General features: G+C 49.5%; 2 protein-coding genes across 7 annotated transcripts; both read right to left on the reverse strand.

The window, feature by feature from the left end:
* Positions 1–6: 6 nt before the first annotated feature.
* Ndufa4l2 (NDUFA4, mitochondrial complex associated like 2) lies at positions 7–2986 on the reverse strand. 2 transcript variants are annotated; one of them, XM_023707284.1, is made up of 4 exons: positions 2801–2986; positions 2361–2449; positions 1477–1537; positions 7–1006 (listed from the first exon to the last, which is right to left on the reverse strand). In XM_023707284.1, exons 1-4 carry the CDS (start codon positions 2855–2857, stop codon positions 983–985), a joined length of 231 nt encoding a protein of 76 aa, XP_023563052.1. In that variant the 5' UTR covers positions 2858–2986; the 3' UTR covers positions 7–982. The 2 variants fall into 2 exon arrangements, with proteins under 2 accessions (XP_023563052.1, XP_004647049.1); XM_004646992.2 differs by having other exon boundaries at positions 7–1359; positions 2801–2977.
* A 6581-nt stretch (positions 2987–9567) lies between these two features.
* On the reverse strand, positions 9568–19504 carry Stac3 (SH3 and cysteine rich domain 3). 5 transcript variants are annotated; one of them, XM_023707326.1, is made up of 13 exons: positions 19319–19504; positions 18584–18650; positions 18070–18337; positions 17741–17838; positions 17451–17523; positions 16507–16604; positions 11366–11432; positions 11147–11196; positions 10821–10906; positions 10629–10680; positions 10410–10547; positions 9945–10004; positions 9568–9719 (listed from the first exon to the last, which is right to left on the reverse strand). In XM_023707326.1, the coding sequence occupies exons 2-13, from the start codon at positions 18647–18649 to the stop codon at positions 9705–9707; spliced, it is 1071 nt and encodes a 356-aa protein (XP_023563094.1). In that variant the 5' UTR covers position 18650; positions 19319–19504; the 3' UTR covers positions 9568–9704. The 5 variants fall into 5 exon arrangements, with proteins under 5 accessions (XP_023563094.1, XP_023563093.1, XP_004647050.1 ...); XM_023707325.1 differs by having other exon boundaries at positions 9568–9791; XM_004646993.2 differs by having other exon boundaries at positions 9568–10004; positions 19319–19503.
* Between the last annotated feature and the right edge of the window lie 1496 nt (positions 19505–21000).

The raw sequence follows: 21000 nt of genomic DNA on the forward strand, positions 1-21000 counted from the left end.
GCCAAGCTCCAGGATTTCAAGTCCTTCCTGCTCAAGGATCCAGAAACAATCCAGAGTCTGACCAACCTCAGGCAGCGGGTGGAGCAGTTTGCCAGGGCCTTCCCTATGCCTGGTTTTCATGAACGCTGAAGGCACCTGGGGTTGAGGCCTGTGGCCTCTGCTTCACCCCCCTGGTCTGCTGGAAGAGAACACCACTTACCTATTTTTTGATGGAGGAGGAAAGTCCACCTAGCCAGACCATTTAGGGCAAGAGCGAAGTACAGTCTCTCTTCCCAGAAATTAGAGCTTTCTTTTTTTTGTAATCAGATTTAGAAGGACCCTCCTCCCCCAGCTTTCTGCCTTCTCTGCCATTATCTCAGTGTTACTTTGGCTCTTTCTTGGGGAGGGGGTTTATCCTGCTGAGCCAGAGAAAGGGGTGGGCAGGCACCCTCCTTCCTGTTTTTATCTAATAAAATGATAACCTGCCCTGAGTTTCTATTATGTGGGAGGGGTCCCCTGGGCCAGCCAGTGATTCTGCGATTTGACTCCCTCAACATTTATTCCTCCTTCTCCTCCCACCACCACCACAAGGACCCCCGGGGCTGCAGCCTCCTCTCTCTGTCTCTGATCAGAGCCGACACCAGACGTGATTAGCAGGCGCAGCAAATTCAATTTGTTAAATGAAATTGTATTTTGCCCACGGCTGCTTCTGTTTGATCCCAGGGGACCAAAGGGAGCAGGGGAGGGGAGGGGGGAGCGGCAGGGGGAGGCCCAGGTGCTCTATGCTGTGGGTAGGGGAGACAGCAGGCTTGGGCAGAGGAGGAGCTGCTGCTTGGCATGGGTGCCCATCCTGGGCAGGCTAGGCAGCCAGAGACGATCTAGTTGAGCCTGAACAACACTGCCCCAGGCCTAGCACTTTCCAAGCTCAGGCAGACGTGGGACTCGCCACGTCCTCACTTGGCACCCAGAGGCCCTGCTTGCTGTTGGCTCACGTAGACCACGCTCAACACGTATGCTGTGCCACACCCTGCAAGTGAAGGGATTGAGTAGAGGGGCTGGTTGGGCCGTTTGGGCCAAGGACCCAGCAGCTGCTGCTGTCCTGATTCTCCTCCCCCACGTGGGACTGAAGCCAAGGGTCAGAGTTGCTTCCGCTGCTGGGATCAAGGGAGGATTGTAGGGGTGGAGCTGCCTCCCCTCTTCGTGGGAACCCGGCCTGTGTAAGCAAAGAGCTGGACAAGGTGACTAGGCAGACACCCTGCGGTCTGGGAGTGGATGGGAAGAAGTGAGTGATGGGTTTACATGCAACTAGCAGCCCAGCCTGGTTTAGAAGTCTGGCCGATCCTTCTTCAGCTTCTTATAATCAGTGGTAATTGCAAGGAACTAAAAGGAGAGGAAAAGAGAGGTTGTAAACCCCCTTTACTCCCAGTACTGGAGGAGCAAGTTTGGAGAGCAGGAGGTTAGTGGAAGGGGAAGCAACCCAGCACCATGGGGATGTACCTTGTATTGGTCATTGGGTCTCAGGTGATTCCAGGGCTCTGGGTTGTTCTTGTGGTCCCAGCTGTGGAGGAGAAGGGAGGGTTAGTGTCTCCTGTCTGGAAGCCAGGACTTCAGCTGAAGGTGTTCCTCTGAGTTCCAGGCAGGGTCTCTGTCCCTATCCTAGTACGTCCACCCCTATCTCCTACTCTGAGGAGGTCCCATTGACTAGAGACAGATGGGGAGGGGGCACGTTAGCCGGTGTTGACAAGTGAGACAAGAGGCTTGTCACTGTTGTCAGTGTAGAGCTTGGTGACAGAATGACAATCCAGCCTTGGAACTCCCTCCTGCCCACTGCCACCCTACGTTAACCCCTCAAAGCAGAGTCCTGGGGATCTAGAGATCCTGATGAGTAGGAATTCCAGTAAATTCCTGCATGGTAGTAGGTGAGAGCTCTTTTTGGTTATTTAAGGCTCCTCACCCCCATGTCCCCTCCAGCAGAAAATAAAATTTCAGGTGTTACTTGGAAGCCCCAATAGAACCCCCCTGTAGTTTACCCAGCCACACCCTCAGTGCCCCTGCATGGACAAGCCAAAAGCCTGAAGCAGCAGGTAGAGCTATGTCACCATAGCAACCAGGGCAGGAGCTGTGTGGGTTCCAAGGCCTGGAACCCAGAAAGTCACCAGCCACCAGAAGATAAAGTGGCCAGTTTTGTCCAAGATGAAAAGGGAGGCCTCCCAGGTAAGAGTTAGGCCCAGCCCTGAAATGTCAGGTGGTCCTATGGGAGGTACACAGTCTAGGCAATGCACCAAGACCACCCATTCCCACCATTCCTAAAAGGTCCATCCCTTCCCTCTTCTCTTTGCCCCATAGAGAACCCCTGCCTTCATCCCCAAACCAGCCTTTACCAGACGTCAGGGCTGCGCAGGGCAAGCCGCAGCAAGTAGAGAGCAGCACTGCCCATGCCAAGGCCGATGAAGCCGATCATTGGAATGAGCTGTAGGGGAAGTCAGAGGGCATTTTCAGGGCCAGCCCCCTCTGTCCAGTTCCCAGTTGCTCTTACCAGCTTCCTTGCCCCAATTCCACCCAAGGTCTAATCCTCCCTCTCCAGGAACAGAGGACCTGAACCTCCCACAACCATATTTCTGGTCTCCCTTATCTTACAGCAATCCTAGGACCCAGGGATTTGGGAAGCATTGCAGGAATAGCTTGAGGGGTCCCTAAGGACATTGAGAACCTTGGAGAAACTGGACGGGGCGGGTCAGGGATCTAGAGGTCTTGGGGAGTTGGGGGTGGGACAGCAGAAAGTCCGGAGTTAGATTCCCAGCCGCTAAAGCACTGAACTTACCCCAGGATGTTTTTTGATCTGCCGATAAAAGCGGGCCCCTAGACTGGTTCCTGCCATATCTCCTCTTTCCCTCCAATGTCTCCTCTCCAGTGCCTCACTCTAGTCCTCCTCCAGGGACCCCGCCCCCCACTGGGGAGGGGTCAGCCTGGCCCAGTCTGCCCGCCTCTTCAGACTCACCCCACCCAACTCAGTTTGTTTCCCTGGCAGTTTCAGGCTTGAAGCAGAGAAATTGATGGGGGAAGCCAGAGATTTCTGCTCCTACCTCTCTCCTCCAGATGGCTGTTCCCTGGCCTGTGCAACTTCATCATATTTGGGGCTTTGGGTGTCAGAGGGAGGGGACTCAGGCATCAAAGGCTGATTGAAGAGGAATCTAGATGTGGGACTGGCAAGTAGATAGATCTCAAGCAAAATGTGTGCTTGCGTGCGTGCGTGCGTGCATGCGTGTGTGTAGTGTTTACAGACGGGTCTGCGGCAGTGAGGGCAACTGCAGCCTCTTCCTGACACCCTGAGAGCCACCCAGGAGCTACAAGGTCCTAAGAACCCTGGTTTTTTGAGTTTACAGTGTAGTAAGAGGAAGGGACGGACAGATATCACTAAAGATAACCACCCAACCCAACTCCTCCCAGCCTAGGTGATCTCTCCAAACTGTGGTTGGCCTGGAGCAATAGTGATTGGGGGCTGGAGAAACCAGATGTATCTGACCAGGACAGAGGGTAGAGACATGAGTTATGGGTGTTGGGAGGCTTAAGAGGCTTGAATGTGCTTGCCTGCTTGGAGTAGGAGTGAAGGTGGGATTCCCCCTTGGAAGCCATTCTGTCCCTTCTGGCTGTGGAACTAGGGAAGAGAACAGAGTGAAGCAATAGTCAAACAGACATAGAAAAGATGTTGAAGTAGGAAAGACATGCAGAAACAGAACTGTAAGGGCTGGGGAGATGACTCAGTGGAATAACAACTTCTCTGGCAAGCACAAGGGCCTGAGTTCAATCCCCGGTTCCGGAAAAAAAAAAGAAACTGTGGAGCTATTGCGTAGTTCCTCAGCCAATTCAGTTATATGCTGGCCTGCCAGGGTGGGAATGCTCCCCCCACTCTTTGGGGAATTGGGATTTTTTTTCTTCTTCTTTTTTTTAATACTTAGGATTGAACACAGGACTTTGTGCTTGCCAGACAGGTCCTTATGCTGCTGAGCTATCTCCTTGGCAGAGGAATTGCGCCCTTGTCCTCTCTCCCACAGTAATCTCCAACACCCCTCCTGCCTCTGCCTTGGGTCCTCCAGAGCTCCCACCCTATAGCAGGGGTGAGCTATGCACCCGCTGCTAGGCCCCTCGGGGTACAAGGAAGGAGAAGGCCACTCCTGGGGGCCCCCTCCTTTTCTTGCACACTGTCGCCTCCCCCCCCACCCCCCGCCCCCTGCGCTGACAAGCCGGCTGTAATTAGGCTGCGGGGTCCCCAGCTCTCCGCCTCCCTCCGGCTGATAATGAGATAAAGTGTCAGAGACACGGCGAGAACAAAGAGACAGAGACTCGCTGCGATGTGTGTGCGGGGAGGTGGGGGGGGGGGCTGACAGGATGTCAGAGCTTCAAGCGGCACGGATCCCTGCCTGAGCGCCTGCACCTCCAAGGCTGGGCCTCAGTGTGCGTGGGGGGGGCTGTCCTGTCGCCATGCCCCCGGCCTTCAAGTCTCCTGTACTAAAATCAGTCCCAGAGCTCGAAGCTTGAGCGGGCGCCCAGCTGGGCTGCACATCTGGCACTCTGAGGCACAGCTGCAGAGCCCAGGCCCCGGGGGATGCCTGGCCCTTGAGCCGTGCCTCTTGGCTCCCAGGCACCCCCTCGCTTCCCTCCGCCCCCTTTTCTGTGTTCTAGTGAACTGCGCCTGGCATGACCCAGATCTTCCTTCCTGCTTCTTTCTCAGAACTGCTTACTATTCTTCCTCCTGTATTGGGCTTGAGGCCTGCTCTCTGAGCTCCAATATCACATTATTCTGCTCCTTCCCCTCCGTGAGTCCTGAACCCTTTATTAGCTTCTGCCCTGCGTGTTTGCCTTTCTGTTTCTAAATTCCCTTCTCTCTTTGGTTCCCATTCCTGGATCTTGGTCTCTGGGGCCCAGCTGAACACTGTAGAACTCGGTAGGTTCCAGATCCCACTTTTCCCTTCTCTGGATTTTCCTACCACAATGAATAAGGCCACCGTGGTCCAGTGGGGTAAGGGATTACATGCGACCAGGGTTCCAGCCCGGCCTGCACTGTGAACTCTAAACCGCACCAGGATACTAAACGCTGCATGTGGCGACGCGGTCCAGGGCAGGTGGACTCGAAGAAGCAAGCGGTGGCCGCAAGGGCGGTGGGCAGGGCGCCCCCTGGAGGCTGAGAGGCTCCTAAACTCGGGAAGAGGCCTTGGGCTCCCCCTGTCGGGTAGTGTCGGCCCTGCACTCCCAGACTCCGCCAGGTAAATCCGCGCCTCTTGTGGAGGTTCCTTGCCGCCAGGGTACTGAGGCTACTCGCGTCACCAAGGCCTTGGGGTCCCTCAGCCTCCACTCTTCGGGTGTGCGGTGGGGCCAGAAGGTGCAGAGGCGACTCGAAAGGCTCCGTCTTGCCGCTGTCGGCTTCATCTCAGGTTCAGGTTGCTCACTTTCTTCAGGTTGGCCTCAGACTCCTGCAGCTACATCTCAGCTTTGAGGCTGTAGATTAGAGACTCCCCTCGGCCCTCTGACTTGGCCTGCCCTAGCCTTTGGCTGCCTCTCTTTTGCCTCATCTTCGGGCTCTGTCTTTTTAGGTATGTGTATGTCCTGTTCTGGCTGTCTCTTCGCTGTCTCTACCTTGCTTTGTCCTGTCCTGTTTCTGTCTCTCCATCTCTCTCCATCTCCAGCTCCCTGTCTTTGGAAACTCCCTTCTCTGTCTCCCCCTACCGCTCACCATCTCGTTCTCCAGCTCTTCCTATTCTCTGGCTTGCTGCCCCTGGGGGGCTGCACCAGTCCAGCTGGACAGCCTAGGGACACCTTGCGGCACCGTTCAGGGTCCCCCTCCCGGTCACCTCCACACGTTCTTCACCTCTGCACGGCCTTGGTCTTCATGCTGCTGCAGCTGTAGGGTGTGAAAGGGATACCTGGGGGAGGGAAGCCACCGTGCCCAGCATCTGCTCTGGAGCCTCGCGGCCTCCGATCCCTTCCGCCACTATTAAGGGCGCCAGGTCCCGAGGCTGAGATGATCATGATTGCATCAGCCAGACTGAAGAGGAGCTGGGAGCCTCGCAGCGTGCAGGAGAGCAAGTGAGCAAGCGAGCGAGACAAAGACGCCCGCGCCATCTGTTTATGCAAAATGCTCTCCGCCAGGGAGCCGGGTGTCCCGGTGCCTGGCCCAGTTCAGGGCACAGGGTCATGAGCCCGCTCCCCCCTGGCATCCCAGGTGAGCCTGGGCTTCCCTCCTCCGAAGCACCCAGAGGGGCCATGGGGCGAGAGGAATGGGGAGGGGGTAGGGGTGTTGATGTGATTGGAGCGGACGCGGCTGTTTCTTCAATAATGGATGGAGATGATGCGGACGGCGGAGCCAGCCGGCCAGGAGAGGAGAGAGGAATAGAAATAGGGAGAGGAGGTGGGGGCGGGAGACTCACCCAGCCGCTCCCACTTGCTCAGGCACACGAACACGAAAGCAAGCAAGCAAGCACGCGTGCACGCACAAACACACACACACACACACACACACACACTTGCGTCACGCTGTCATTTGGGTACACGTCGCTGTGCGGCTCACACCCAGGCACACATCTACGCACTGTCACCGAGACACACACACCTACAGGCAGAGATACCAGAGCCACACACAGTCACTAGTAGGTCTTTTGGATTTTCACACATACTGTCCAGGAGGCAGATACTTGGAGATGCCTGAACTGGGCACTTAGGCATGACTAACCTGGCACAGACACGTAGACACACCAAAACCATATGGACATCCAAACACCTAGACACCCTGGAGCATAAAAATCACAGAGATGAGTGTGGGCAGCAAGTGGACAAACCTCAACAATACTGACAGGTTTAGGGGAACTGTTACGTAGTAAGGGCAAAGACACAGACATACACCTGGGGCTCAGATACATTTGTACTCCCAGAGCACAAACACACCACATATCAGGGGTCTAGATCCCCACTAGACACACCCAGTTGAGCCTCCCACCGTTCCTATGAAGGAGCTGCCATCTGTGTCCTCCAGGGTGGAGTGCAGCTGAGGTCACCGGTGCAGCCTGAGCAGGCCTTGTTAGACTCACAGTGTAACAAGGTGGTGGTGACAGGAGGTGCCTGGGGCTGTGGATCCAGAGCCCTGTGGTCTCCCTTGATTGTCTGCAGGCTACTACCTTCCCTCATCCTCAAGACAGGCTGCTGGGGACCCAGCTTGAAGCATTTGGGGATGAGGGAGCAAAGGGATGGCACATTGACGGCATTGTTTGCTGAGAAATGCCCAGGATCCTCAACTGACTAGCAAGAGAGTTGAAGAAAGAATGCTGTACTCACCTCATTTCCCATGCTAAGCTTTTATTTTTATTTTATTTATTTATTTATTTATTTATTTAGGTGGAACTGGGGATTGAACTCAGACCCTTGGGTTGCCAGGGAAGCACTTGTTCTACTGAGCCCTTGAGTTGCTGGGGAAGCACTTGTTCTACTGAGCCATCTCCCCGGCCCTATTTTATTTTATTTTATTTTATTTTTAAGACAGAGTCTGCTAGTGTGGCCTAGGCTGGCCTCAAACTCTCCCTCCTCCTGCTTCAGCCTCCCAAGGAAGAGATGCTGGGATTACAGGCATGAGCCACCACACCCAATTTTTTTTTTTTTTTTTTTTGAGTGGAATGGACTGTGCAGATGGGTGGGATGCAGGTGGAGTCCTGGACCCTAGTACCCAGGCTTTTCTATGATCTATTTTCAATTCAGTCTGCTCCTTGGCCCAGACTTATGACCTTTGTAGTATGCAGCTGCATCATCCATCACCCAGGCGGCTGCTGTGGGAGTGGGAGGCAGTGGGGACTCAAATAAGGTCGCTGTCATGACTGCGGCTGTCTCTCGGGATTTGCTTCCCAGTCTGAGGGCCAGGGCTCCACTAGCTTGAAGAGTACTGAGAGGAAGGGCATGACCATGGAGTTTCATCATGGAACTGTGCCCTCTGTCCCCACCGCTGGAGCCCTAGCACCCCTCCTGTGAGCTCAGCACAGCCTGTCTCCCCGTTCCTCCCGCCCCTCTTCTCTCGGGCCTTTTGCTTAATTTCCTATTAACTGCTGATAAATCCAATTAAACCGCCGCTCTAATTAGGGACAGCTGCCGGCTGGGTAAGGAGAGGGAGGGGGCGCCCCCCGAGTGTAGGGGAAGAACAGCCGCTCTCTCTGCTCCTCGACACCCCCACACCAGCGTCACCGCCCAATGAGCCAGTAAATTGGTTTTGTTTCAGCAATGTGTGTGGGGGTCTCCAAGATCTTGGGGAGGGGCCTTCAGTTTTGAGTTCTTCAGATCACTTGATGAATAGGAGCAATCCAAGCCCTGAGCTGTCCCTCATGGTAGGTAGATCAGAGGAAAAATGGGGGCAAATGTTCACTTGTGTGACTGGGATGTGTGCATGTGTCTGTGATTGTGATTAAAGGATAGCTGCTTAAATCTTCCTGTATGACCCTGCTAATGCCCCCAGGCATTTGGGGCAGTCAAGGGCAAAGGGAACAAGAGACTGAACCGGATTCTGTGGCGAGTATTCTTGTGTGCCTCCCTACCCCCCTTCGCACTTCAGTCTTCTTTAAGGAAGGGGCGGGGGAGCGCGCCTGTCCCGGGCCCTCCTCTTCCCTAGCCCAGCTGAGCCTCTGCTCTCCCCCTTTCCCTCCAGCAGCAGATGGTGCCCAGGCTCCTGCTGCCAACCTTGCTAGGCGGTGCCAGCCTCAGTCCTGGCAGACAACGGGGTGGCAGGAAGAAGAGCTTCTGGCTGGCCAGGCTGACCCTCCCCCACCCATCATCAAGCTCAAGCCCCTCTGCCTGCCCCACTTTAGCGACCACCCCAGGCTCTTACTGGTCTTCTCCCAGGTCCCCAAACTCCTCATCTCGTTCTGCTCCCTTCACCATACCTTCCCGCTCCACGCCACCTGCCGCCCTGACCAGGGCCGTCACATTTGCATATTTGCATATGCAAATAAAAATATTTGCATACGGCGCACCACAGGGGGGCTCTCCGCCAAAGCCGGTTAGCTGTCTGCCCTATGTCCTCTTGCTTGGTACCTGTCGGAAAGGGCTGGGGCAGGGGCCGCGCAGGAGGGGCTAATAACCCCCCCCAGCTCAGTTCCCCGAGGGCTTGAGGAAGTGTTGCCATGGAGACGGCACGCACCCCACCCCCTTCCAAGGCCTAGGGTCTCGGGCTTGGTGTCTCTAGTTCTCTCCCCTTATCCATCTCCCTCCCGCCCCTGCCCATTGCTCGATCTCCAACTGAGATCTTGCATCGCCCCCTGGCGGCCCAGCTCGGCGCCGAGCCAAGCTCCAAAAACGAAAGGGTGGCCCCACCACGAATTAGCCAAGAGCTACAGGGATCTACCCTGTTACAAGATCCTGCTCCCAGGTGCAGGGCCAGTGGAGTGTCAGCTCTAGTCGGGTTCACCCTTTTTCTTTGCTAGAAGTCTCGTCAGACGAATGCAACCGGTCTTGGTTACCCAATAGTAGTGCGGTGGGGGCAGATGGAAAGCATTTTTCACTCCTGCCACCAGCCTCCCAGCCCCCTTTCTCCTGGTCTCCAGTGAAAGAACAAACTTCTAATACTTTTGTCAAAACTTTTAATAAATTTGCAACATTCGACGGTGTGTCCCTGAGACACTCTTCGGCGCCTCTTGCTGGAGAAACTTTTTTTCCAGCTCTTGCAGGTTGGACTCGAAGGGTCTCCGGTGAAGGCTGCTCTAGGCACCAGGTATCTGAGGCCACAGGCCGCGAGAGGGAGGCGGGAACCAGTCCCTTCCCAGAAACTCCGCCTAGCTTTGGCCGGCCTTTCCCAAGCAGCAATTTAGTTTCTTTCACCCTCTTTCCTCCCCAACCTCCACTGGGCCCGCCCAGAACGGGGGATGGGGGATGGGTGTCTCCTGCCTGCAGGTGCCCCCAGCCTAAATCTCCTCCAGGAAGTCAGTGGGGAACAGCCCCACCTTGCGGCCAGTGTAGACCTTGACGTAGCCGCCAGCTTCATCTCCTTTCTGCACCACGATCTAGGGCAGTGATAGGGAACCTTTTAGAAATTGAGCGCCCAAATTGCAACCCCAAACCCACCTATTTATCACCAAGTGCCGACGCTGCAATTAAACCTGAATACTTAGATTTTTGCTTTAGAAAAAACTTTTCCGATATTCGGCTCCTGGGACGATTTGGCTGTCATGTCCACAGAGAAGACTCTATGAGCCCACCGTGGCATGGGTGCCATAGGTTCGGTACCACTGATCTAAGGTTAAGGGATTAGGGAGTAGGAGAGGAACTGGGAAAGTCAGAAGAATAGGGAAAGCTGAGGTTACACAGACTCGCCCTAGACTCATTAATGGGTCAAAATCTCTAAGAGGTATGGCTGGCCGAAGAGCACTGATGCCTGAGTATCCATTTGGATTGGGCACCAGAGCTACCTGGTCCTTCTTGAGAGTGATCTGTCCTATCTCGCGGTTCCCCACGAAGGATCTTGTTACACGATGCACACGTTCTCCAGCCCGGACCCGAATGATGAAGTTTGGTGGGAAAAATCCAACCTTCTCCCCAATCTTCCCCTAGGGAAGTAGGGAGAATCATTCTCACTCTCAGGTCCTAGACTCAACCCGTAACTGGCCATTCCTGGCCATTTCTCTTACCCGCCACCACTCCTCATTGGAGTCATCAATGACAGTGATCTTCTCTCCTGGCCTGGGAGAGGAAGGGAGGGGTCTCAGTTACATGACAGTCCATGGCTGTATTCTGGTCCAGCCCCATATGCTCCAAGCTTGGAGTTCCCCTTTCCCTTTCCAATATGGAGCCCAGCCCTCCCCCCCCCCCAAGTCTCTCACGGGAAATCCAGATCGTCCTTCTCCAGGGCTTTGAACCGATAGAGAGCCACAAAGTAATGAGACTGCTGGAAGCCAGGTTGCTTGTGCTGGGGGTGAAAGCAGGTGATGAGTTTTAGCACTCCTTTTCCCACAGGGAGAGCCTTCTCCAGGCACTATAATACCCCAACTCTTGTTTAGGTCCCTGAGCTGAAAGGAGGCTGCTAGGTGTGTGTAACGTGAAGGAGAGGGTGGAAGAACGTGATGGGGACTTGGTTGAGCTGATTATTGGCATCAGACCTGGGGTTGGAGAGAGGACTGGGGTCCATGCATGGAGAAAGGATTCTCACTTTGTCATCAGGAGTCTTCTTCTCAGCCTTCTTGTTCCCTTCAGAGTTTCCTAGGATGGGAAACATGGATACATTGACTCTGCTTCTGACAGCAGACCTCATTCTTTTGCCCTTGTGTTGCAGGGTCTCCTTTGTCTCCAAACCTGGGCTGTCCTTTACCACCCCAGCTGAGCCCCTGACCCTATCTCATCTCTATGGATGAAGGTAGGTGACACTCACCATCTTGGGCTTTGCCTTCCTCTGGCTTGGCTGAGTCTGGCTCCTCCTCCATCATGGCTGCTAGAGGCTAAATGGGCATTAGAGTTAGGGAGACACTGTCTTGCTTAGCCTGGTTCTCTAGGCAGGCCAGAGAACTATAAAATAATAGGATCTCAGGTTGGAAGGAGCCTTGGGAAAAATTTCTAGCCCTAATGCAGAAAGTTCTTCTGAATATTCTGGCAGGTTAAGTTACCTACATTATGCTTGAATGTAATAGAAGTTTACTACCTTATAAAGTAACCCTATGGTTGGGGATTAGCTCAGTGGTAGGACTCAAGCATGAAAAAGGCCGTATGTTTGATCTCTAGTACCACAAAGAAAAAATAACTCTGTGCAATCTGGTAGTAATTCCTTATATTAAACCTATGTTGGTCTTCCTTAATCTGTAATTTTTTATAATTTTTATTTTTTGGCAGAACCAGGGATGGTACTCAGGCCCTTGCGCTTGCCAGGTAAGTGCTTATTCTACTGAGCTATCTCCCCAGCCCCTATAATCTCTAATTACTGGTTTTGATTTGCTCTGGAATTATAAATGTGTAAATATATAAATGTCCTCCTAAATATCTGAGGACAGCTGACATATCCTTTCTGGCTTTTCTTCTCTTATTACTTGCAGTCCCTCCTGGTGTGGTGGCATATGCCTATAATCCCAGCACTTGGGAGGATGAGGCAGGAGGATCTTTGCCAGTTTGAGATCAGCATGGGCTACAAAGTGAGTTCAAGGTCAGCCTAAACTACATAGTGAGACCCTGTCTAAAAAAAAAAAAAAAAAAACCCAAAAAACAAAATCAAGCAATACCCTCTTGAAGTTTTTTTCAGTCCCTTCAAGTCCCACCCATGATCCAGATTCCAAGTTCTTTTTTTTTTTTTTTTTTCCAACAGTCTCACTGTGTAGTCCAAGCTGGCCCTTGGTTTGGTGGCAATCTTTCTGCCTCAGGCTCCTGAGGGCTGGGATTATAGGTGTGCACCATCATGCTAGGTTTCCAGGTCCTTATGCTGTCAGTTCTTAAAAAATACTACAATGTTCAAGAGAAAAATGGGCAACACAGTTTTTATAATTCCCTTAAAGAGAACAGAACCTGAATGTATCAGCCTTTCTGGAAGCAGCCAAGTCACACTGTTTTGGTTTTTTTTTTTCAGAACCGGGGATTGAACTCAGGCCCTTGTGCTTGCTAGGGAGGTGCTTATTCCATTGAGCCATCTTCCTGGCCCCTCTTTTGTTTTTTTTGTTTTTGTTTGCAGAACCAGGGATTGAACTCAGACCTTGCGCTTTCCAGGCAAGTGCTTATTCTACTGAGCTATCTCCCCAGCCTCAATTGTAAAACACAGTCCACGCCACAGAAATTTCCTATATGTACACAATTTCTTATCAACTACAATGAGTCCAGATCTCTAGCTGTTTTTGTGTAGTTGACTTTTTTTTTTTGAGGAACCAGGGATTGAACTCAGATCCTTGCATTTGCCAGTCAATTGTTTATGCTACTGAGCCATCTCCCCGGCCCCGACTTTTTTTTTTTTTTTTAAATGGTGGTATTATTGTTGAGTGAACGTAGGGCCTTGCAAATGCTAGATACTATTCCAATACTGGGTATCATCCCTAGCCCTTTTTTGTTGTTGTTGTTCTGTATTTTAGGGAAGGGTCTACAGGATGTTCAGGGTCTCACTACTAGATCAGACTCCTAGTGATTCTCCTGTGTACAGCCTTCCAAGTCCTGGGATTACATGCATATGCCATCATACCCAGTCTCAATTGCCATCTCAGTGCCCCCCGGGGACAGGGCCGTCATGAGAGGCCCAGGGTTCAATCCCTGCTTGCAGGTGCTTTAATCTGCTGAGCTATTTGGCCAGCTCTTTATTTTTTTAAAATTTTTTTCCCCATAATTTTATTGATAAACAAATAGCAATGAGACAGTCGCAAATCAAATCGGTAGGACAGTTTCAATAATTAACACACTGCATACATTCTTCCTAGTGGTTAATTGCTGTACAAGAATCATTCTATTCATTAAGAGTATGTAACTATATATCTATCCAAACCACTTTGAATACACAGATACAATCGTCTGTATACCTTTTTTTTTGTTATTCTGTTATTTGAATATTATAGGTGTGTAAACTCAGCAAAATATTCCAAAAGAGTCCAGTAGCCCATAATAGCATTGGGTCTTCCACTTGACTGGCAATGTCAGAAATTGTTGACCTGAGTCCCCTACAGGTCAACATAACAGCATGGCTTTACTTCTTATATTTCATTTTTATACTTTTCTGCTGGATGGCCAAGACCAAGGTAAAGCAGGACCTATGCAACAAGAGTTGTAGCTTTTGGGTCTGATAAGGTCAGTGAAATCCCCTCAGGATTTATCCTGACATCCTGTACCTCAGATTGTAGATCCTTTGTCAGTGTCAACCATGTGGATGAGTCACGGCCATTGCTTGGCCAATGCGCTCTCTGTGAAAGCCTGACAGAATGTTTTCTCTCCATGTGACTCTCCTTAGGCACACTCTACATCATTGATCACTTTCCTCTTTGGCCCCATAATCTCCTTGATCAGAAAATTTGGGACACTGCCGAGTTACATGATGTTACAGTAGAAGTTCTCATATGTCCTGAGTCTTAATTGACCTTAGAAGGCTAGGGCCAACATGTTGGCTTTCTTTGCAGCCCTCCTTTCTCTCTAATTTTGGTCTGCAAACTTAGGTTGTTAACCATCCAGAAGACAAGCTTATTGTTATTACCATACAACTTAGGCTGTTAAGCTTAACCTCACTATCTGTCTGCATATCAAACATTTTAGGCATTAAACTTTATTTTTAAATAAGAGTACTGGTAGGTTGTCCATAGTGGGCTCAGACCTCTGAGTAGTTGAGATTAGAAATGTGTGCCAACACACCTGGTGATTTTTTTAAGCCAAGAACTGCTAAGTACACTTCATGAAATTTCTAATTATTGGTTTTGGTTTTTTTTTCTAGTTAACATTTTAAAATATTCAATGTAAGGGCTGGTGAGACAGCTCAGTGGATTAATGTACCTGCTTAAGCAAGCTTAGGCAAGCACAGGGACCATAGTTTGATCCTTGGGCACCACATACAGTGCCAGCCCCATCCCCAGGGAAGGCTGAGCCAGCCAGCACAGTGGCGCACGCCTGTGATCTCAGCTCTGAGGAGGCTGAAAGCAGGAGGATCACCATGAGTCCAAGCTGTACAGTGAGACCCTGCAACAACCAAATACATAAAATAAATATATTAATTAAAATAAAATATTCAATGTATAAGTTTTCCCTCCTAGGGTAGTGGAATGGGAAAAAAAAAACCCAAGTTATGTCACTAACATGTACAGATTCTCTATGAAGAATGTGATAGTTATGTGTATCTAAAATGTATCGATAAAAAAAGAATGATAAAAGAGGCCAGGGAGATGGCTCAGCAGAATAAGTGCTTCCCTGGCAAGCGCAAGGGCCTGAATTCAATCTCCGGTTCTGCCAAAAATAAATAAATGAATAAATAAATAAATAAATAAATACAAAGAAAGGAAGAAAGAAAGAAAGAAAGAAAGAAAGAAAGAAAGAAAGAAAGATGTTCTCTGTAGAGAGAAGTTCATGTAATCCCAGCTCTTGGGAGGCTGTAAACAGGTGGATTACTTGAGTCCAATCTAGTAGTGAGACCCTTCCCTAAAAATAAAAATAAATAAATAAAATGTATCAATAAAATCTAATTTTAAAAATAAGTTTTCTGGGCCGGGGATATGGCTCAGTAGAGTAAGCACTTCCCTGGCAAGCACAAGGGCCTGAGTTCAATCCCCGGTTCCACAAAAAAAAAAAAAAAAAGTTTTCTTTCCTAGCTTTCCCAGGGTGGTAGCACCTCAATTTGCATTTGAACTGAGCAGAACAAAAGGCAGAAGTTTATGGATAATTCTCAGAATAGTGATTCTAAGTTCATTCCCAACCTTCAAGAAACTTGCCAAGGTTGCCTTCCAACACATGTAATACTCTGCCTAGGAGTTCTGGTAAATATCACAATGGTGTTTTTAAATCCCTGATTGAAACCTGGACCTTTGCACTTAGCTACATCTCTCCTGCTTGCTAGCTTTCATTTGGTACAGGATCTCACTCGCAGCTTGGAACTGTAGTGATAACTGTTTTCAGACTCCCAGTGCTGGGATTACAGGCATGTGCCACCACTCCTGGTCTCAGTGGCCAGTTTAGTGCCCCTGAGACAGGGCTCACATGGCATGCAGTACCAGGGACTGAACCAAGGTCCCAGTGCTTGCCAAGTAGGCACTTAGAACGCTGAGCTATCTTGCTGGCCCTTTCTTTTTTGAGATATTCTGCCAAACTGCCTGGCCTGGATTTGAACTTGTGATCTTCCTGCCTCTGTCTTCCAGGGTGCTGGGAATGTGTGAGCCATTATGCCTATATACCATTTATACCTTCATTTGTATTAGGAAAAAAGGCCCCAGATGAGGACTCTGAACCAAATCCTGTTATAAGGCATCAGAAATCAGACACTCCCAACAAACCAAAACTATTTGGGTACTGCCAGACACTTAATTTTAGGAAATGATTTAATTATAATCATCTATGTTAGGTGTTCCAGAAAGATATCAATTCCTTGTTGAACTGAACCCAAATCTATGGCACTACTGACCAGTAACTCTATTATAAAAGGAAATGAGGTTGCTGTTGGGCAGTGGCTTTATGCCTGAGTTTCCTTATAAGATGCTAGTATCAGACTAGATGATCTTCATGGACACTTGCAGGGCTCTAGAATTCTCATTACTTGGCATGTCAAATTATCTCCTCCAAATCCAGAACATAACTCTTGTTTCTCTCATCTAGCAATGCCAAGGGCCTGAGGCCTAGCCATTTATGGTAGTTAACTTTATAATTTCAGAAGGGAATTGAGGGCAGTTGTTCTTAACCTGAGATCCATGGTAGCTGGAACAGGTGGAAAGAGCTCTCTGAAATTGCATGCAAAAATAAGCCTGTTGGATTATGTGCTATTCTGGGGGGAAGAAGATCCATAGTATCGGTCTGTTTTCCAAAGGACAAATAACCTGCCCCCATAGAATTGGGCAGGGCTCAGTGGGGATATACAGTGCTCACATTTTTCTTATCTGCCTGTCCCTTCTTCCGTTCCTTGTTTGCCATGATCACCCCAGTACGCAGGGTTTCAAACACAGGGTCATTTCGATTAGCAGCAGCTAATGGAATGGGAGGAGAAACAAGACATTATTTATATTATAGAGAAGACTGAAGGAAAGAGACCTGAAGAAGGGAGAGGTGGACTAGATACTCAGAAGTATATGTGGGTGGGGTAGGGATGAAGAAAGGATTAGGAAAGACTGTGCTCAATAATGCCTAGGTTATTAGTTGATAGAGTTTAAAACACCATTGTGATATTTACCAGAACTCCTAGGCAGACTATTACATATGTTGGAAGACAACCTTGGCAAGTTTCTTAGGGGTTGGGGACAGGCTAGGAATCACTATCTGAAAGAGAATCGTCTCTTAACCACTGGCTTCTGTTTTGCTAAGTTGCATATACAAATTAGGGAGCTATCAAGAGATTCTCTTCACTCATGTTTCTCACAAAAACATGGCCTCTCTTTATAAATGCTGGTTTGAACTAATTGTCAGTGAATATAGTTTTAAGGGTTGCCAAGTTAGGAACTTGCCCACAATGTCCACAGCCTTGGTCTGCCGCTGAGTCTGTCAACTGTCTGTATCAAGAATGAAGGTAGTCTAGAATACTTGTTCTTGATTAAAAATGGTTTTGCATGTGAAGACAGATTTTGAAGCTAGTTGATTAAGATTTCAGTCTTGGCCCTACCTTCTGTTACCTATCTGTAGCCCCACCTAAATCTTATTTCCCTCAGCTATAAAACAGGAATACTGACTGCATCCAAAATGGCTATGAAAATATTAGACTGAGGAAAAGCTATCAAAAATAGAAGGTTTCTGTTTTACAATTTGGCTTCTAACCAGACGCGATGTGAAATCATCTTTGAGGCTTTGCCCATTCCCTCAGGTTCTCTAAGGGCACTTACAAAGATCTTTGACACAGGCATACTGCTGGTTGCTGTAGAGTGGGGAGCTATAGGCCCGATGGAAACCAGGTGGCTGTAGGATGGGATAGGCAGAAGGATTAGAGGTATCATGGTAGGGTCCAGCACTCTCTTCATGTATAAGTGATACCCCATTCTGAGTAAGAGGGACTGGGTGAGAAAGAGCAGGGAAATGTACAAGGAAATGTACAGGATCACCTGAGGGATAGGCAAGGGGGCAGCCAGCAACACATGCCCTCCCATCTATTTTCTCGCTCCCACAGGCTACTCACGATCTTGCCGAAGCATCTCTGCATCTCCACATAGGACTGACAGTGTTCATGGATGTTGGTTTTGCAGTTCTTACAGCGGAGCCCAAATTTGTTATTGACTTGGGAGGGGAGAATATTTGGGTAAGGTTCTGACATGCCCTTTGCACCACTGTGGATACACTAGCTCTGAGCTTCCCTTTCCCAGGACTATCCACTCTCAATAGTGGATAGTATTTCTGTAAGCTGAATCTTGCTCATATGTCTCTTACAAATATTCTTCTCCTAAACCCATCTATGTCCCTTGCCCTGCTGCTTCAACATCATACTCTCCACTTCCCTTTATGACTCACGCACAATCATCCGGGCACAGACATCACAGAACTTTGGTTTCTTGAAGAAATGATCTTTGAATTTGTGGGGCTTGTCATTGACAAGCTTAGGAGGTTCTGGGGGTGGCTCCTCCTCCTCCTCCTCCTCTTCTTCTTCTTCCTCATAGATATAGTAGATGGGCCCACCCCCAGGTCCTACTGCCTCACCGTTGGCCTGGGGCTCTGGGGAAAGTTCCATCTCTTTTGTTTCTGGAGAACCCTTCCTGAATAACTGCTTCAGTCGCTGTAGCTGAGGGAGGGAGGAAGGGAATTCAGTGTTAGAAGGACTGTCGCCATTCCAAAAGTAGGTAGAGTTAAAGCTAACATATTTTTATAGTTGGAGCAAGCAATGTGCCCCAGGATTAGGGAACTAGGTGCTGCAGGTGCTAGCTAATAAACAGTAAATGAGACAAACAGAAGTGGAACAATTCATGCACTTCTCTTAGAATCCTTAGTCTTCTCTCCGTGCACCCTGTTGTCAGAGGCCCAGACTCACCCCACTTTGTGGAATCTCTGCTGGCAGGGAGGGCTTAGGAGATTCCAGAATTTTCTTTTCTGTCATCCTGTAAGGGGTTGGACTCTACTGTAAAATCTAATCCCTGATTACCATTCTTCCTTCCCCTTTTCTGGTCCCTTTATATGGTGGTCTTTTGAAGAACGACTATGGAAGAAATTTGGTTACAGTGAGATCCTTTGGTAGGTAAAGCTATGCACGGTTCTACCACTCCATGGATTCCATGGAGGTCCAGAAGAGAGCCCAGGAGACTGATACCCCTGCTCCTGTCCCCAGGGGCAGCCCTAACAGTGACCTTCAAGATGTCCAGTTTAGGGATTTTTCTATAGGTACTCACAGGTAATAAAAACATGACGCAAACCTTACCGTGGCCCCTATTCTGGAGGTTTTTATGTATCTTTGAGAGCAGGCATGAATACTTTGCTCTTCTTACTTTCCTGTGGCCCAGAGGTCTGTGCCTAGTTCTGTCCCATCCTGCCTCAGGCCTCAGCTATTTTCAGAGTAATACGAGCCTTTCCTCTTACTATTCTGTTCCCTAGACCCCACCCCCACCTCAACCTCCCATGCTAGCTTATCCAGGAATATTAAAAACAATTTTACTTCTAAAACCCAAACTACTCACAGACAAGGAGTGAAATGAAGAATCTGAAGAGACTACAGATTAAGAAAACTGGGGTGCAGTCCTGGAAATGCAAAGAGGATGAAGAAGCAACTTACTTTGGGGATTCCCTAAGTCAGTCCACAGTCTGTGCAAGGAGGGCGTGAGACTGGTTTTCTTCCTTGGGGGCCAAGCCCCCCCCCCAGTACCCTTCGTACTCACACCAGCTACCTAGACGGTATTTGTAGGCCTCTTAGCCTCTCAGCTTGGTGTCAGAGCTGAAATGACAGGGCTGGAGGAAAGTGGACAGCTGAACAGCACAGCTGACACGGAGAAATTGGACACGGTGAGATCTAGGGCAGGGCTAGACCCTAACTCCTCCCATGCCCTAGAGCTGCTCTTCTTTGATTGTTCATCTATGATGAGCACTAGATAGTCAGGAAGGAACAGTTTCTGTTCATGCTACATACTCATTTGGGGGGAGTTTATTTATTTTGGTGGAACCAGGGATTGAACTCAGACCCTTGTGCTTGCCAGGGAAGTGCTTATTCTACTGAGCCATCTCCCTAGCCTGAAGGGAGTTTAGGTAAAGTCAAGAGGAATCAAGCAGATTTGCCCATGCCCTTTCCCCAAGGTTCAAACACCTCCTTAATTCTATTTTCTCTACGCCCATTTTAGGGTCTAGACTTACTTTCTCAGCCACTGCTTTTTAGTGGTCCTGTGTTTATAGATCTATCCTCAAGCATTGATCTAGCTTCAAGCCTTTAGGCTAAGAAAAAGCTGAAAATTACTAAGAAGGTCATTTGAGTTTTCTGGGCCCTCCTAACAGCCACACTAGATTGTTTTCTTGTCTGTAGGTAGTCAGAAGGGTATGTGCTATCCTGTAAGGAAATGGAGAATTTGTAATACTGTTTTGTGTTTTTGTTTTTGTTTTTGTTTTTTTTTGGTGGAACCGGGGATTGAACTCAGGCCCTTGTGCTTGCCAGGGAAGTGCATATTCCACTGAGCCATCTCCCTGGCCCCCAGCCATCTCCCTGGCCCCCTGCTTTGTTCTTTATATACCTCCCACCATCTCACCCTGTTCCTCTAAAACCTTGTTCACAGATGAAGGGAACTGTAAGAGCTACTAAAAAGATAAGCTAGGACTCCCATCTGAGGGGCCCAAAGATTGAGTGTTTAGTTTAGCCATCAGGTAGATGCTCTGGTTAACCAGGGACCAAAGACAGCTTCCTTCAACAAGGAGTTTGTTATCCATAAACAATGTCCTATTCCCCATAAATAGTGCAAACTCCCCCCACCCTCTTTGTGGTACTAAGAATTGAAACTAAGGACTTTGTAATCTTTTATTTATTTGGTACAGGGTCTCACTATGCAGCTCAGACTTGTAGTGATCCTCCTGTTTCAGCCTCCCTAGCTCTGAGATTACAGGCATGCGCCACCATGCCTGGTTTTGGGGGCCCACTCAGCATGAGGCAGCATGGTATATGGTATTGGGGATGGGACCTGGGTCCTTGCACTTGCCAGACAGGTTCTCAGACTGCTGAGCTATCTTCCCAGCCCTGAGGTAAGGACTTCACATTGAACTAAATCTCCCTTTTTTATTGAGACAAATTCTCATTAGTTGCTAATTGGCCAGCTGAGCTTGTATTTGTGATCCTCATGTGTCAGCCTTCCAGAGTGCTGAGGTTACAAGCATGTGCCACTATATCTATCAAGAGAACTGCAGGACGTGCTGACGCGCGGGCTCGATCCCAGGCCCGATTCCGCGCCCGCCATGGCCGACAAAATGGATATGTCTTTG

This window comes from Octodon degus, unplaced genomic scaffold (assembly GCF_000260255.1).
Source record: "Octodon degus isolate 3935 unplaced genomic scaffold, OctDeg1.0 scaffold00286, whole genome shotgun sequence".
NCBI lineage: Eukaryota > Metazoa > Chordata > Mammalia > Rodentia > Octodontidae > Octodon > Octodon degus.

Bases quoted from the DNA above. Each gene is read 5' to 3' on its own strand.
- Stac3 (XM_004646993.2), bottom strand. From the start codon at position 18,649: ATGACAGAAAAGAAAATTCTGGAATCTCCTAAGCCCTCCCTGCCAGCA. The intron at 18,338-18,583 runs GTGAGTCTGGGC...TCCCTCCCTCAG, and splicing joins CAGAGATTCCACAAAGTGGG to CTACAGCGACTGAAGCAGTT. The intron at 11,433-16,506 runs GTGAGCACTGTA...ATGCCCATTTAG, and splicing joins GACAGGCAGATAAGAAAAAT to CCTCTAGCAGCCATGATGGA.
- Ndufa4l2 (XM_004646992.2), bottom strand. From the start codon at position 2,857: ATGGCAGGAACCAGTCTAGGGGCCCGCTTTTATCGGCAGATCAAAAAA. The intron at 2,450-2,800 runs GTAAGTTCAGTG...CTTCCCCTACAG, and splicing joins AGATCAAAAAACATCCTGGG to CTCATTCCAATGATCGGCTT. The intron at 1,538-2,360 runs GTAAAGGCTGGT...TCTCCTCCACAG, and splicing joins CTGCGCAGCCCTGACGTCTG to CTGGGACCACAAGAACAACC.